Source organism: Eretmochelys imbricata, chromosome 4 (genome assembly GCF_965152235.1).
Source record: "Eretmochelys imbricata isolate rEreImb1 chromosome 4, rEreImb1.hap1, whole genome shotgun sequence".
NCBI classification, from domain to species: domain Eukaryota; kingdom Metazoa; phylum Chordata; order Testudines; family Cheloniidae; genus Eretmochelys; species Eretmochelys imbricata.
In genome coordinates, this window is record NC_135575.1 from 65,061,242 (window position 1) to 65,077,884 (window position 16,643).

The following is a 16,643-nucleotide window of genomic DNA, read 5'->3' on the forward strand; positions in this document are numbered from 1 at the left end:
ACTTCACAAGAGTTGCAGAAGAACTGAGGGTAAAATTTAGCCCATTAGAACTATATAATATTATGCTTGGTACCTAATTATTGATTTAGATTTTCCTGTTTTTTACTTCAAGCATCTCATTCAGTATTATAAATAAAGCTCATGTTTCCCTGTATCATATTTTTACCCACATCTAATTAAAGGCTGATGATTATTTCTACAATGGGTTTTCAGTTATGTCAATATCTAATCTAAACTATGCCTCACAACCACCACATACACCAAGAATTTTTCTTCAGTGTTTATAGTTCTGAATACAAATATATTGAAAATAAGTGGAATAAATACAACTAATAGACAAGATGTATGTTATCAGCACATTGATATGAATAATCCCACACCCTAGTAACACTGAGATTGAGATCCAACCTAGGAGACTCTGACACTTTATCCTTAATATCTCATAGTAGTATGTTTTCCAAATTTGGCCTAGGTATAAGTCTGAAAAGTTTCAGGTCACACATGCTCAGTATAGACTGATTAGAGTATGGCAGCTAAATTTTCTGAATATTCAGATGGACTGGCTGGCAAGGAGACAAACTCAGTGAGCTGGGGGTAGGGTAGAGGAAAAGGCTCAGAAGAGGGAGACTGGGACTGGAAGCCAAGGTGGGGGAGAAGAATGGGATGAGATGGCCAGGAGTGTGCAGACTTTTCCTGGAAAAGGGAGATGGGAGAGAGACTAGGACAATAAGGCAGGGGGATGATTGCAGGGACAGACAGAACTGTGACAAGGTCAGGCTCAAGGGGACAGGGAAAGATCAGGTCAGGGGTCAAAGAGTTTGTGACCACTAGAACCTGCTATCCCTCCAAACCTGGAATGGAACCTAAGATTCCTGAGTGTCATCCTTCATATACTGGTCCACACAGAGAATGGTAACCTATTACTGCATTTGGCGCCAGAGGTCAGTGGGGTGGATCTAAAGGTTCTAGCCTTGCTGATAAATCATGTGGTGTCAGTATCATGTTATATGATGGGATTTTTTTCAGGTTTTTTTTCCTTTTAACTCTGGGAAACTATACACAAAAATGTTAAAAGAACATTATTAAGTTTGCAAATTCAAGAACTCAAAAACTAGGAAATATGGATTTCTCTCTAGCAGTTAGTGTATAGAAGACTTACATTTCTCTAATTGATTTTCATTCTGGCAAATACATTTCAGGTTTATTTTCATTTAATATATACCAGACACCCAATACATAACCACACAGACATTTTTTCTCCCAAAATTAGCTTTATGACTTTATTTGGTGCTTTGTTACAATCTGTAAATCCAAGAGTCAAAATATAAACTAGGCATAATGTTAAAGCATTTTACAAGCAAAATACTTTACTCTTTTTTTTCCAATTTGCATAGGATGGGATATGTGTATTGGTTAAAGGATATACTGTACATAAACAAAACCATAATTCATAAAACTGTTCTGAACAGAGTTAAAATCTTGGAAGTCAACTGCTTTTAAATGGACATAACCATAAATGAAAAACCATACACCTGGAGCAATAAATATGGCTGCCTTTTTATGAACACACTGTTTCATGAAGGCAACAAACCATTGACCTTCTCTTCTCATGATGTTGTAGACCTTTCTACTTCAAAGAAATTAAACAATAAAACAAACCAGAATGGGTATATATATATACCTGATTATTTTTTCCTATTTGACAAAAGGCCAGAATATAGAGGGATTTTGATAGCTATTTCTGAAATCATTTATAGTAACATCTGTTTTTCATATTTTCAGTACCATGGAGCCATCAAGCTTAGAGCTTCATCCACATTGATAATCTTTGCATTTGTCATTACTCTGTTTAAATGTGTAAACCCAGATTTGTTCCACTGTCTAGCACCAGACAATGTAGAAATAGATGCTTTGCCATAGTAACCACATCTCTGTTCCTTCAGCTGTATACCTCTGGCTTTAAAGTCTTACAAAACTAAAATATAGTTGATCTAGGTTGTAATAAAAAAGAATATTAAATACCTTTGGTAAAAATAGATATATTTAACAAGATTAGAAAAAGCAAATAGTTATATTGTCAAAAGGAGAGTATAAAAATGTACACGATAAAAAATACAAACAAAAGTCATAGGCCATAGTAATTAAAGTAAAGCCACTGTTCTTTTCAATGTTTGCCTCCTTAGCTCATGCTTATTGTCCAGTCAGCTTTTCTAAAAGGCAGGAGCTTTAATAGTGTGTGTGGAAAAATCCAGTCTTTCCTACTAGTATCAGACAAATTAAGTTTAATTCAGAACAAGACCATTTGTTTTAAAGCAAGTTTGTAAGACCTAGAACTATGATTTAGAGCATGTGGGAGTGCAGAAAGACTGATTCCAGATGTCAATCACAGACCAGGTGTACTGGAGCTGTAGAAGTAAGGTAGCCAGCAGAGTCAAGTCTTCGTGGTGTGAAATTTGCAATTTTTTACACTAAATTCTTAAATCCGTGTAATGTCAAGCCAACTGGAAATGACAATATATACTTTGAATCATCCCTCACTGATGCCTTTCTCCCATCCTTTGACTGGGCCTCCAAGCAACAGAGCTTTTACACAACATATAATCCCAGTTTGTTTTCTCCTCTCTTTAGAACTCACTGTAAATCCTGAAGATGGAAGATCCCCAAAGCAAACAACTGAGATTACGGAAGGAGATAATGCACAAGCCCCATAACAGAATCAGCCATTGATTGAATGTACTTTGAAAGAAAGAAGCACACTTAGCCACATTTATCCTTCAGTATTCCCTTTGCACACACAGGCACACTCCTCATGGTGTTCCAGAGGTACATCTGTCAATGATTTATGCAATCCCTTTACACCGCTCCTGGGCTTCAGCTGAAGAACCTGAAAGAGGACAATTGGAGCCAGGCTTTTAAGTAAATCATTAAACATCTTGTTCATGATCTACAGTACACTGGAAGTAGTAAACTGGAAGACAGGGAAACTACTAAAGGAAACTCAATCAACTTCACAACTGAGTTTCTTCATTTATTCCGCTCATTAATATATATTACTGTATTTTTTTTTGGCTTTACCTCAAGCCTTCCACAAACTTGATTAAGACATTAAGATATGCTAGACAGACATTTTTTTTGGTCAAAGAAAACTTTACTGCAGTGGGGTTTGGGTGTTTTTTCTTTTTCTTTTTTGTTTGAAGGACTACTTATATAGTTGACTTAATAATTAAATATTATTAGATGGTACTGGTAAAATAATATTGACTTTAGCTATACATATTCAGGGATATGCAGTTTATAAAAAAGGATTTTCCACTCACAGCTATGGAACATTTTTATAGACAGTTAAAAATATCTAATAGCTTTTTAAAATGATAAATTATTATAAGGTGTATACAATATAGTTTAAAAGGTATACTGTTGTATATTTATATAATAGGCTAATTTATCTGCTCTTAGATGGTCCAGTGATATTTATGAACTTGCACATTATGTCAAGTGTTTTTTTCTCTAGAAAGCTATAATTTCTGTGATAACATGAGAACACAGATGATGTAACTAGTTGTAACCTGTAAATTAACTCAAGCCACTGTGTTACATATGCCCCTTCCTTTCCCTTTAGAAAATTAGCACTAGTCATATCTGTTTCTTTACAATTGGATCATACCATTATGCCAATATATATAAAAACTAGTGAGTCACTGAATCCATGCAAGTTTAGAATATAAATAGAGATATTAAACTGATATATTTAGGTCTACAATTAATTACAGACACTGGAGAAATCTTACTTGACCTAGAGGTTGTTTATTGTCTTTGACATTCTAAAAAGTATGTTAGAGGATTTCTTCGGGCTTGGCATATCAACAACAAAACTGTAAAATGCTAACTTTCAAACTGGCCCAGTTGCTTGTTAAGCTGAGCATGAACAAACAGCAGTTTCAATTCACTTTTGTTTTTAAAAATAGAACATGTCATTTTGCCCAACTTAGCTAAATTCTTCAAATGTAGAGCTCCTCAGTCCACAATAACTTCACAGGTAAAAGCCCTTCTTGTGTACAAAAATAACCTCTATTCAAAAAATAACATTTGGAATAATTTACAACATAAATAGAACAGTTATATTTTCCACAGAGGTCCCCAAAGAATGGAGTAAGAGAGCGCAGGCTCTGATTTTTTTTAACTCTTAGTAAAAGAGAAAGCTTCCTCCAAATTAGAGACTAACCAATTTATTTGAGCATAAGCTTTTGTGAGCTACAGCTCACTTCATCGGATGCTCACGAAAGCTTATGCTCAAATAAATTGGTTAGTCTCTAAGGTGCCACAAGTACTCCTTTTCTTTTTGCGAATACAGACTAACACGGCTGTTACTTTGAAACCTTCCTCCAAATGTGTCACTGTACTGTGACATTAGCCTTATCCTATCAACTGCATTCTGGTCAGCATTCACATTCCCAATAAAGATTGTTTCTTGAATGGATTTTCTCTGGTTTCAAATATAAAAACACAAAATGAGGTACATACCTCATGGTATTTTTTGGTGACTTTGGTTGGGACGCATTGGCACTCATTGCAAGTATGGTGACAGCAGGCACAGTTTCCACCACAACGTTTAACCAATAGACATAGTGGCCAGAAGATGGTGTCAGTTCGCTTCAGCTCCTCCCTCAATGACACAGAGAAGTTGCGAGGAGTACAGCTGTAGAGTCGCACCTCCTCCTTTAGAAGATTCAGATCCACCACTGAAGAGCAAACATATCTTTCTGTGACTCGTCTTTCAAATGCCATCAATAAACAAACACACTTGAATGCTCTTGTAGCTTCTCTAAGGAGTGCAAATCCAAGGCCTCCAGAGCCACTGCAGACCAGATCCTCAATGGTATTTAAGTGTCTAAACCCCCATTGACTTCTGTGGGAGTTCATTTCAGTGGGAGTGAGATACTAAAATATTTTAAGGCGTCTGGGCCTGAGAGCTTTGCCATTGTGGAACTTACACAAAGCGCGCTTCAGCTGCTAGGCTGCAATAACGGCCTTAGTGTGGCCACATTCCCAGGATTCGCCCTCTCCTCAACCCCAATGTAATTTCCCTGTCAAACTACTGTACTGACACAGGATTTAGCCTGTAAATTAAACTGCAATACACTAAAGCTGTCTGTGGATTTTTATTCTACTTCATTATTAATAAGGACTGGTAAAATCCACTGCAATTAAGGGATCTTGCAAACATCTTTTTTTTTTTTTGAGTTTGTAAAACTTGTTCAAAGTGTGCAAACATTGTCTTCATTATATTTTCAATGCATGCTTTCAGCAAGGGAGATTCAATTGAAAGGAAAAACAAAACCTATTTTTCTAGCTAATCATGGAACTTCTGGAAAGCTATGCTTACATCAGTGAATGTCCTATATACAGGGTGTGTGTGTGTATATATATACATTTATATACTTACTATATATTTACTATACATATATATACACAGAGGGAGAGCGAGAGGGTCTTATAAAATAAAACAATAATTATCAGAAAAGTGTTAAGATTTTTCTTTTGTCCCCTCCTTGTCCCTTTTATAATCAGTCTGTCTGTGTCAACCTGTGTTGCCTCTCTCCATGCCATTTTCACCATATTTATTTACTTATTCATTCTTGCTCCTCCCACTACCCACCCTCTGTCACCAAAGTGGAACTCAATAATATTCCTCCGTTGAATCAAACTTTTAAATCTGTTACATTTGAGTAAGTTCAAAACTTGGTAAAACAAGTTAAGCCATCTCCACCACACATGAAACTTCACTATATCAGTTTCCTTATAGACAGGTTCCACTGTAGCATATGAAAGTTTTAGCATGTTGAGGGCTGAACAACTTATGGAAAAACCAAAAATAGGGCAGTATACTTCTTGTTCCTCTTATTCTATGGGCAAGAATTAATGGACCTTAAAAAGGGAAAATGCCATTCTTTAAAAAAACTGGGGTTCGTTTTGTGGAACATTGAACACATTTTATTAGTGCAGGCTTTGATGAAAAGCACTATAATTTGGCTTCTGGCAGAAAAGGAGGTTATAATGATCTGTGATATTTGTACTGATTCCTCCCCCCCAAGGAATAGATGCAATGTGTAATGGTATCGCCGATTCTTTTCACTGGTGGGTTAGCAGCATTACATTTTCATCTTTGTATACACCTCTGCCAGTGTGGCTATTGGAAATACTGAAATAAAAATCTCAGACGAACTAGCCCTGACATTTAAAAATAACCCTTTTCTAGAGGACCTATGATAGAAACCTGGGGGAAAAAAACAACCTCAAATCATCCGATTTATACTACAAATACATTCATATTAACGTTTGGTAAAAAGAAATCCTTTGTGTACATTTCTAGTGGTTCAGGGAGGGAGAAAATAATCCTGGAACAGATTACTTCAGTTCCAATTAAAAATGTAACTACTGAAAATGAACAAAACAGAAGAAAGAATGTATGTATTATTAATCAATGGTTACCTGCTCCTTTTGATAAATACTGATTGGCATGTATTCTTAATGGAAGATGGTCTCTGGTTTCAAATGGACTAAATATAATTTCCCCACCATTATCCTCATGGCCATATCATGTTTTCTGGACACTGTCAGCTAATTCACTATATGCCAAGATGAGATGGCTTAACACTTTGTTTTTCCTTTTAAAGACGAACATGTGAAGAACATGTACTGCAGTGCAACTATAAACTGGTTGGGCCAATTGAGGGATAAACTGGCTGCTAAACTAACTGATAACAACAGAAAAAAGAACACAGTGAGAACTGAAAAGGAGTACTTGTGGCACCTTAGAGACTAACCAATTTATTTGAGCATCGGATGCATACCGTGGAAACACAGTTTCCACAGTATGCATCTGATGAAGTGAGCTGTAGCTCACGAAAGCTCATGCTCAAATAAATTGGTTAGTCTCTAAGGTGCCACAAGTACTCCTTTTCTTTTTGTGAATACAGACTAACACGGCTGTTACTCTGAAACAGTGAGAACTGTTTGCCAATTCCTACCCCGTTCCCCCCCCCCCCCCGCCCGGTGTATGAGGAAGTAACCCTTTGTCCACTTTAAAAGAGTCATTTCAGTTCTAAGATGTCCTATTGGGAATTTTCTATGTTCAAAACCACCATGTTAAATGTAAAATAAAGCTGCTATCATTACTACAATGGGCTAACCATTACCCACACATCAAGGAAGAGACAGATCTTGCTATAACAATCCTGCAATCTAAAGGTTAAAATACAGTTATGGGATTTTGTACTCATTGTGGCTAAGATGAGAAGGCAAACAAATTATGTTTGTATTAGCTAATAATACAATAAAGTGTAATATTAATTGTTTGCCATGGCATGGCAATAGAGGTGCAGACAAATGGAGTATACTTGCCTCTTCTGGTCATCAGCCTGGATGTGCCAAGCAGGACAAAGATATTTTTGTTTTTAACCTTGCTGCAGGCAGGCTTACTTTGATGACTTTCAGAACAAAGTAGGGTTTTTTTATCACTAGTCTCTCATCCTAGAGCTGGCACCAAAGAAAGCAGTGCTGTCCCATAAAAATAATCATCAGGTAGGAAAATGTGTTTTTCCCTTGGCATGACTGTCACTGTCATAGAGGGATGGTTCTGACTAATAGTATACCTAACTTTAGTGAGTGAGAACTAATCACTCAGCCAGAGAGGGAATAATAAACTGGAAAAGAAAGGTTTAAAGAGGAAGGTGGGAAGGCTGGCACTGGATAACCTCTCCTCAGCAATAGCAACCCTTGTGTTGCTAAGGGAGAAATGCTTTATGCACTCAGTATTCAAATCCTGAAGGGGCCAATGTGCTTGGTGAAGGTGTATGTATTGTATCACGTGGCCATTGAGCACAGCTTGTCCAAGGAGATCTATCCCCCTTCCCAGGAAGTGGTTACTGCTATAGTGGAATGGTCTACCATTCAGGAGAGTAAAGGAAGCGATAAGGAATAGACTAGATGAATACTGGATCTTGGGTCTGGGTATCTGCTGCAGAACTTGGGTGTCTGGTGGCTAATGCTTTAGGCAAACAAGTCATGGATGAAATCTGTATGTTGCCTGCAATCCATGAGAATTCCACTTGGAAGAGGGACCTCAATGATGTTCCTATGAATAATGGATGGATCTGGGTTCTGTTGAGAGTAGTCAGCATGGATGTTCAGATGGCTCAGGATATAGAGGGTTTTCAGAAACACCAAGTGTTTTTCAGCAGGGATTGCATCTTGGTTCCTACCCTTGATGGTTTAAATAAGCCTTGAGAGTGATGATATAGGACCTGATAAGGATTTGTTGCAGGCTGTGGCCTTCCCCAGTGGAAGGAGAACTAGTTAGCTCTCCCATAAATACAAGATACCGATGTTGAGCCTTCGCTCTAAATTTGATCACTTTCTCTAAAAAGACATGAGAAAGCTGTAGTCCCCATTCCCCCATAACAAATGTGATAAAGGGAATTTAGTAAAACATGACAGGGATGTAAGGGGTGGCCTAGTTCATTTTAGAAATAACTAAGTATAAAATTCCAAATGGAATCCCTGGAGTCAACCCCAGCATTGACCAACAGTGGGGATTTGCTGGCTTCTTTCAGTAAGACAATCCAATGGTTCGGTTGCATGGGGAAGCTGATACTTTTTAAAATTCATGTCTGGCCCCTTGCATGCCCAGTACAAAGCTCTTCCATTCAAACTGGAACCTGTGTCACAGAACAAAGACCATGATAATTGCCACTTTCAGAAATCAGGTCTCTGTGTGTGAATGCTCCAATGGAACACTGGATTAATTGAGGAAAGTAATTTCAGGAAGCATCCAGAGCAGTCACCAAACTTCTATAGCTATTTCTGACTTTCAGCCTGATTATAAACAGTGTCACATGTTCCCTGATCCTCTGAAGTATCTGAGCCACCTGAGGATAGACATCAGTATAGCAGATCAGAAAAGCCTTTCTTTCTCTGAAAGAATCTCAAGACTTGAGTCTGCTGTCTAGTTCTCCCTTGACAGCTATGTCTTTCCAATGCAGCCTTGTATGTCACTTATATGAATATTAATATCATGTCAGGACCCAGTCTTGTGGCTGCAATTCCACTCCAGAGCCTTTCAAAAATTCCTCATGTGTGCCCTGTCCACATACTGGCATACAAAAAGATGTGTGTGTTGTGATGGATTGTTCAGTCAAATACACTGAAGTCCTGCCTTTCCTTCTGTGTATTGGACTGGGCACTTCATTCCATTACTATCAGGTTATGTTTGGCTCCTAAATGAATAATCTGATTTTCAAAAGTGCCGAGTGTGCAACAGCTCCCACTGAAGTGATTGATATGAAGCCAGCCTGCCTCCCAGGGTGGAGAAAAAAAATTCCTAGAAAAAACAGAGGAGGGAGCAGAGGAAGGGGAACTAGACTAGGAGAACTTTTTTGGAAGGGATATGTGTGGTAGCAAAGAGGGGAATGGTTTTATCCTTGTTGGTCCAGGCAATAGTCCTGGGCTCAGAATCACTTTACATGCGGGGAGGGGCTGAGCGCTGCACCTAAGCTGGGAATGGGGTGCCTACAGTGCAGGGAAAACTCCCAATCCTGCCAGCAGTTTTCTGCTGAGATTGAAGTGGTCTGCTGAAGTGGAGAGAGAGACAGACTGTAAATCACAGGCATGTCAGACTTATAGTAAGGGCTGAAGGGCAGCTTTTGGACTTCCTGACACATTTCTTTGGCTTGCCTTTCTGCTCCACCCTGAAGATCTTCTAAAATGGGGACCTGAACCAGACACGTCACATGCTTCTCTTAGCAAGGCCAGAAGCAAGCCAGGTGGAAGGATGGGGGGAGGCTACTGCAGGGAGTTCAAAAAGGATAGAGCTTGGCACAAAAAAATCTCATCCTCCTGCCTGACACCTCCTGCCTGAGCAACAGCAGAGTTACATGCCTATTTGTCTATGGCTATTACTGACATGTCATGGGGCACGGGGGGTGGGGAGGGAGGAGAGTGGGAATTGTTCAAAATGAAAATTAAATGGATTATCATTTTAGAAACAATTTGGAGATGGGTTTGAACAAAGCCCTAGATCCAAACACCCCAATTCTGGAAGAGTTCTGAACGTGAACCTAGACCCAACATTTTCAATTCAGTATATTTTAGTGTGCTTTATTGTAACAACAGAACTTCTGAGGTGTTGAAAAGCTTCACATTCAGCTTCTAGTCTAACAAAGTATCCAAGGTATACAGCTTTTATATCACACCATTCACCCTTGCCCTAGCTATCTTCCTATGTAATGCACTTGCATTAAAAGGTCTGTGACAAGTTTGTCCAGTGCTTATGTAATCATTTCTTTGAACTGTGTGAATGAAGCTCTTATTTTTTCAAAGAGTATCTGTCTGTCCAAAATGTATTTTAACATACTGTGGGCACAAAACTAGATGACAGAATGTATATATTCCCTTAAAATGTTTACTTAACCATGATTTCCCAAGTGAACTAAGTTATAATACCTGTTATAATGTACTTGGCTTTCTTTCATTTATCATGGTTGACGCAAAAGTCAAAAGTTCTTTTTTAGCACTAGCTCAGAAAAAATGCAGTTTTTTCCCCCCAGAACCAAGATATTACTGAGCAAAGAAAGAAAGAAAGAAAGTGATGCAGGTTGGTCTAAAATAAAATTGTATTTCAAAATAATGTATCTTCATTAGTTTACATAATTTAAATATACTAAGTTCACATCAATCTGAAATTAATTGCTTTTTATAACTGAGGCTATAACTTTCTAACTAATCTCCAGAGATGTGTACTAAAAAATACTCCCTCTTTCCCAAAGCATTGTACCAGCTAGATCCTGGTCTAAATAAAGCCGGGGGGGGGCGGATTTTCTCCTGCAGGTGGAGGTTGGTATGTGTGTGTATGTGCATCAGGGACTTGGTTACACAGAAATGCTCTCAGTGGCATAGGGGATTTAACTGCCCCTACAACAATAAAGGATTGGCATAACACACCTGCCTCTGGCTCTTCTTGTCCTTTACCAGGAGTGCAAGGAGCAGAGGCACATGGTCTCAGTACAGACATATGAACAGGAGGTTCCCACACACCAGGGGAATAATCTGCTTAACATAAGAACATAAAAATGGCCATACTGGGTCAGACCAAAGGTCCATCCAGCCCAGTATCCTGTCTACCAACAGTGGCCAATGCCCAGAGGGAGTGAACTTAACAGGTAATGATCAAGTGATCTCTCTCCTGCCATCCATCTCCATCCTCTGACAAACAGAAGCTAGGGACACCATTCCTTACCCATCCTGGCTAATAGCCATTAATGGACTTAACCTCCATGAATTTATCCATTTGTCTTTTAAACCCTGTTATAGTCCTAACCTTCACAATCTCCTCAGGCATGGAGTTCCACACGTTGACTGTGCACTGAGTGAAGAAGAACTTCCTTTCATTTGTTTTAAACCTGCTACACATTAATTTCATTTGGTGGCCCCTAGTTCTTATATTATGGGAACAAGTAAATAACTTTTCCTTATTCACTTTCTCCACACCACTCATGATTTTATATACCTCTATCATATCCCCCCCAGTCTCCTCTTTTCCAAGCTGAAAAGTCCTAGCCTCTTTAATCTCTCCTCATATGGGACCCGTTCCAAAGCCCTAATCATTTTAGTTGCCCTTTTCTGAACCTTTTCTAATGCCAGTATATCTTTTTTGAGAAGAGGAGACCACATCTGTATGCAGTATTCAAGATGTGGGCATACCATGGATTTATATAAGGACAATAAGATATTCTCCATCCTATTCTCTATCCCTTTTTTAATGATTCCTAACGTCCCATTTGCTTTTTTGACTGCTGCTGCACACTGCGTGGACGTCTTCAGAGAACTATCCACGATGACTCCAAGATCTTTCTCCTGAATAGTTGTAGCTAAATTAGCCCCCATTATATTGTATGTATAGTTGAGGTTATTTTTTCCAGTGTGCATTACTTTACATTTATCCACATTAAATTTCATTTGCCATTTTATTGCCCAATCACTTAGCTTTGTGAGATCTTTTTGAAGTTCTTCACAGTCTGCTTTGGTCTTAACTATCTTGAGCAGTTTAGTATCGTCTGCAAAGTTTGCCACCTCACTGTTTACCTCTTTCTCCAGATCATTTATGAATAAGTTGAATAGGATTGGTCCTAGGACTGACCCTTGGGGAACACCACTAGTTTCTCCTTTCCATTCTGAAAATTTACCATTTATTCCTACCCTTTGTTCCCTGTCTTTTAACCATTTCTCAATCCATGAAAGGATCTTCCCTCTTATCCCATGACAACTTAATTTACGTAAGAGCCTTTGGTGAGGGACCTTGTCAAAGGCTTTCTGGAAATCTAAGTACACTATATCCACTGGATCCCTCTTGTCCACATGTTTGTTGACCCCCCCTCAAAGAACTCTAGTAAGATATGATCTCCCTTTACAGAAACCATGTGGACTTTTGCACAACAATTTATGTTCTTCTATGTGTCTGACAATTTTATTTTTTACTATTGTTTCAACTAATTTGCCCGGTACTGACATTAGACTTACCAGTCTGTAATTGCCAGAATCACTTCTAGAACCCTTCTTAAATATTGGCCGTACATTAGCTATCTTCCAGTCATTGGGAACAGTAGCTGATTTAAAGGACAGGTTACAAACCATAGTTAATAGTTCCGCAATTTCACATTTGAGTTCTTTCAGAACTCTTGGGTGAATGCCATCTGGTCCCGGTGACTTGTTACTGTTAAGTTTCTCAATTAATTCCAAAACCTTCTCTAGTGATACTTCAATCTGTGACAATTCCTCAGATCTGTCACCTACAAAAGACAGCTCAGGTTTGGGAATCTCCCTAACATCCTCAGCCGTGAAAACTGAAGCAAAGAATTAATTTAGTTTCTCTGTGATGACTTTATCATCTTTAAGTGCTCCTTTTGTAGCTCAAATGTCCAGGGCCCCCCCTGCTTCTGATGTACTTAAAAATAATTTTGTTATTACCTTTTAAGTTTTTGGCTAGCTGTTCTTCAAACTCCTTTTTGGCTTTTCTTACTACATTTTTACATTTAATTTGGCAGTGTTTATGCTCCTTTCTATTTACCTCACTAGGATTTGATTTCCACTTTTTAAAAGATGCCTTTTTATCTCTCACTGCTTCTTTTACATGGTTGTTAAGCCACAGTGGCTGTTTTTTAGTTCTTTTACTGTTTTTTTTAATTTTGGGTATACATTTAAGTTGAGCCTCTATTATGGTGTCTTTGAAAAGTGTCCACTCAGCTTGCAGGGATTTCACTCTAGTCACTGTACCTTTTAATTTCTGTATAACTAACCTCCTCATTTTTGCATAGTTCCCCTTTCTGAAATTAAATGCCACAGTGTTGGGCTGTTGAGGTGTTCTTCCCACCACAGGAATGTTAAATGTTATTATATTATGGTCACTATTTCCATGTGGTCCTGTTATAGTTACCTCTTGGACCAGATCCTGTGCTCCACTCAGGACTAGATCAAGAGTTGCCTCTCCCCTTGTGGGTTCCTGTACCAGCTGCTCCAAAAAGCAGTCATTTAAAGTATCGAGAAATTTTGTCTCTGCATTTCGTCCTGGGGTGACATGTACCCAGTCAATATGGGGATAATTGAAATCCCCCACTAGCATTGAGTTTTTTATTTTGATAGCCTCTCTAATCTCCCTTCGCATTTCATCGTCACTATCACTGTCTTGGTCAGATGGTCAATAATAGATCCCTACTGTTATATTCTTATTAGAGCATGGAATTACTATCCATAGAGATTCTATGGAACATTTGGATTCATTTCAGATTTTTATTTCATTTGATTCTACATTTTCTTTCACATATAGTGCCACACCCCTGCCCTCCTGCACGACCTGTTCTGTCCTTCTGATATATTTCGTACCCCGGAATGACTGTGTCCCATTGATTGTCCTCACTCCACCAGGTTTCTGTGATGCCTATTATATCAATATCCTCCTTTAACACGAAGCACTCTAGTTCACCCATCTTATTATTTAGACTTCTAGCATTTGTATCCAAGCACTTTAAAAACTTGTCACTGCTTATTTGTCTGCCCTTTTCTGATTGTCAGATTCTTTGTAAGAATGTTTCTCATCTGATCTGACCCATACTTTATCCTCTTCCATCCTCTCCTGACTAAAACCTAGAGAATCTCTATCAATAGACTCTCCTCTAAGAGAAGTCTCTGTCCAATCCACGTGCGCCTCTGCAGCAATTGACTTTGCCCCATCTCTTAGTTTAAAAACTGCTCTGCAACCTTTTTAATGTTAAGTGCCAGCAATCTGGATCCACTTTGGTTTAGGTGGAGCCCATCCTTCCTGTATAGGCTCCTCCTATACCAAAATTTTCCCCAGTTCCTAATAAATCTAAACCCCTCCTCTCTACACTGTCATCTTATCCACTCATTGAGACTCTGAAGCTCTGCCTGCCTACCTGGCCCTGTGCATGGAACTGGAAGCATTTCTGAGAATGCCACGTAGAGGTTCTGGATTTCAGTCTCTTTCCTAGCAGCCTAAATTTGGCCTCCAGGACATTTCTCCTACCCTTCCCTACGCCATTGGTACCTACATGTACCACGACCACTGGCTCCTCCCCAGCACTACACATAAGTCTATCTAGATGCCTCGAGAGATCTGCAACCTTCGCACCAGGCAGGCAAGTCACCATACAGTTCTCCTGGTCATCACAAACCCAGCTAACTATGTTTCTAATGATCAAATCTCCCATTACTAACACCTGCCTTTTCCTAATGACTGGAGTAACCTCAGTGTGAGAGGATACCCCAACATCATTTGGAAGGAGGGTCCCAAGTATGGGAAGGTTTCCCTCTGTTCCCATTGACTGCTCTTCTTATCTGGGCCTTTCATCCTCCTTAACAGCGCAGGGGCTGTGTGACCGGAGGTGGGACAAATCTACAGTGTCCCGGAAAGCCTCATGAACATACCTCTCTGCCTCCCTTAGCTCTTCCAGTTCCACCACCCTGGCCTCCAAAGCCCGTACACGGTCTCTGAGGGCCAGGAGCTCCTTGCACTGAATGCACACATATGCCACCTGCCCACAGGGCAGGTAATCATACATGCTACACTTAGTGCAATTAACAGGATAGCTCCGACTCTGCTGTTGGGCTTCTGCCTGCATTTCTCCTCCAGTTACCTAGGTTAATGATAGGGTGTTTGTTTAAATCAAGAAGTTTTGATTATAGTTTAGTTTAAAGGTTTTAAAGAAGACCAAGTGTACCTTCTTCTTGCACCATTCATGTAGCATAAAAGAGCTGTAATTAGGCTGCAGAATGTGGCCCAATGATTACTCATTGATTTTTGTGGGAGTAAGACTGGACTACTTTTTTTCACTGCAATGCACTTTTTACTGTTTACTATGTATAATATTCAAAAGGAACTTAGTTTTTATATATGAAAATACTTTGGAATACAGAACCAAATTTTGTTTTTATCTACATGGAATAACTCCTTTGACCTAACAGAGGTATTCCAGATTTACACGGATATAATTGAGATCATAGTTTGGTCCTAAATTCTGGTCATAAATATGGCCTTAAATTAAAATGAATAAAACAAAAAGAAATCTGGCCTAATTATAGAATTTGAAGGGTACAATGTAGTTTTAATTAACTGATAAACATTTCAGGCCAGATAATTTTCTATAATACTTCTTAAAATAGATTTTTAATGCAGTAGAGAGCATGTTATTAAAAACAACAATAATAAAAATAAAAACAAGCAAAAAGTTCACATTCTCTAACTATTCAAAGCAGCTAACAGTTAATACTGTGTCATCTTAATGGGACACATTTTCTGCCCCAGGCTATAACATTACACACTCAGTAATGCAGTCTGAGGGTGGTCCTTTTAAGATGAATGTGGCAATACTCTGATATGTTTATTCAAAGGCAAATCTATTTCATTGTCTAATTAGAAGTCTTTAAAAGATTTACTCTGATCGTTTCTTGGGAAGATCACTGTCTTGTATGTAGAGAGTTGCTTTTGTCTAAATAGATGTTATCCAACACCTGCGTCTTTGTTTATGTAAGGTTCCACAAATATACATTGCTTTTCTCTCACTTATTATATGCTTAAAATGGTAATGCAGTTGACAAATGGTGAAACTCTTTAATTAGGAAAGTGCTAAACGAATATTTGAAAGATGTGCTTCATAGCTGAAAGCTTTTAAAGACAAACTGCCTCCTGTCCAAGTCTTGATTTACCTATGCACAGCTGTAGCAATTAAAGCATGGCTAGAAGGGTAGATTTTTAGCTCTGATCCAGGGATCAGCTGTCAAAAAACTAATCTGAGTTATGAAAAGGATTCACCTTCTCTTCTTCCTTGCTGACTGAATGATAATCTACTTTACATTTGCCAACATAGGCATTGCTCACTGACATTTCATTTACACTTAAAATCTTCATTTTCATGCTATGTGACAGGGAGGGAAGAGAGTGTTGTCTGCATGCTGTTCATCAACATGGAATCCATAAATATGAAATAGTAGTAGTATCTGCAGGAGATTTGGTGGAAAATGCACAAATCTCCAATGTAAGCAGAAGGATATGTCTTTCCTTGATTTACTCTATGTAA

General features: G+C 38.6%; 1 protein-coding gene across 1 annotated transcript in view; it reads right to left on the reverse strand.

Moving 5' to 3' along the window:
- Positions 1-2,767: 2,767 nt before the first annotated feature.
- PDGFC (platelet derived growth factor C) overlaps positions 2,768-16,643 on the reverse strand; it is a 250,961-nt gene continuing 237,085 nt past the window's right edge. The window contains exons 5-6 of the mRNA XM_077814475.1: positions 4,522-4,739; positions 2,768-2,884 (exon numbers count right to left, since the gene is read on the reverse strand). Coding sequence (XP_077670601.1) covers positions 2,768-2,884; positions 4,522-4,739 — 335 coding nt within the window. The remainder of the gene's footprint in view (positions 2,885-4,521; positions 4,740-16,643) is intronic.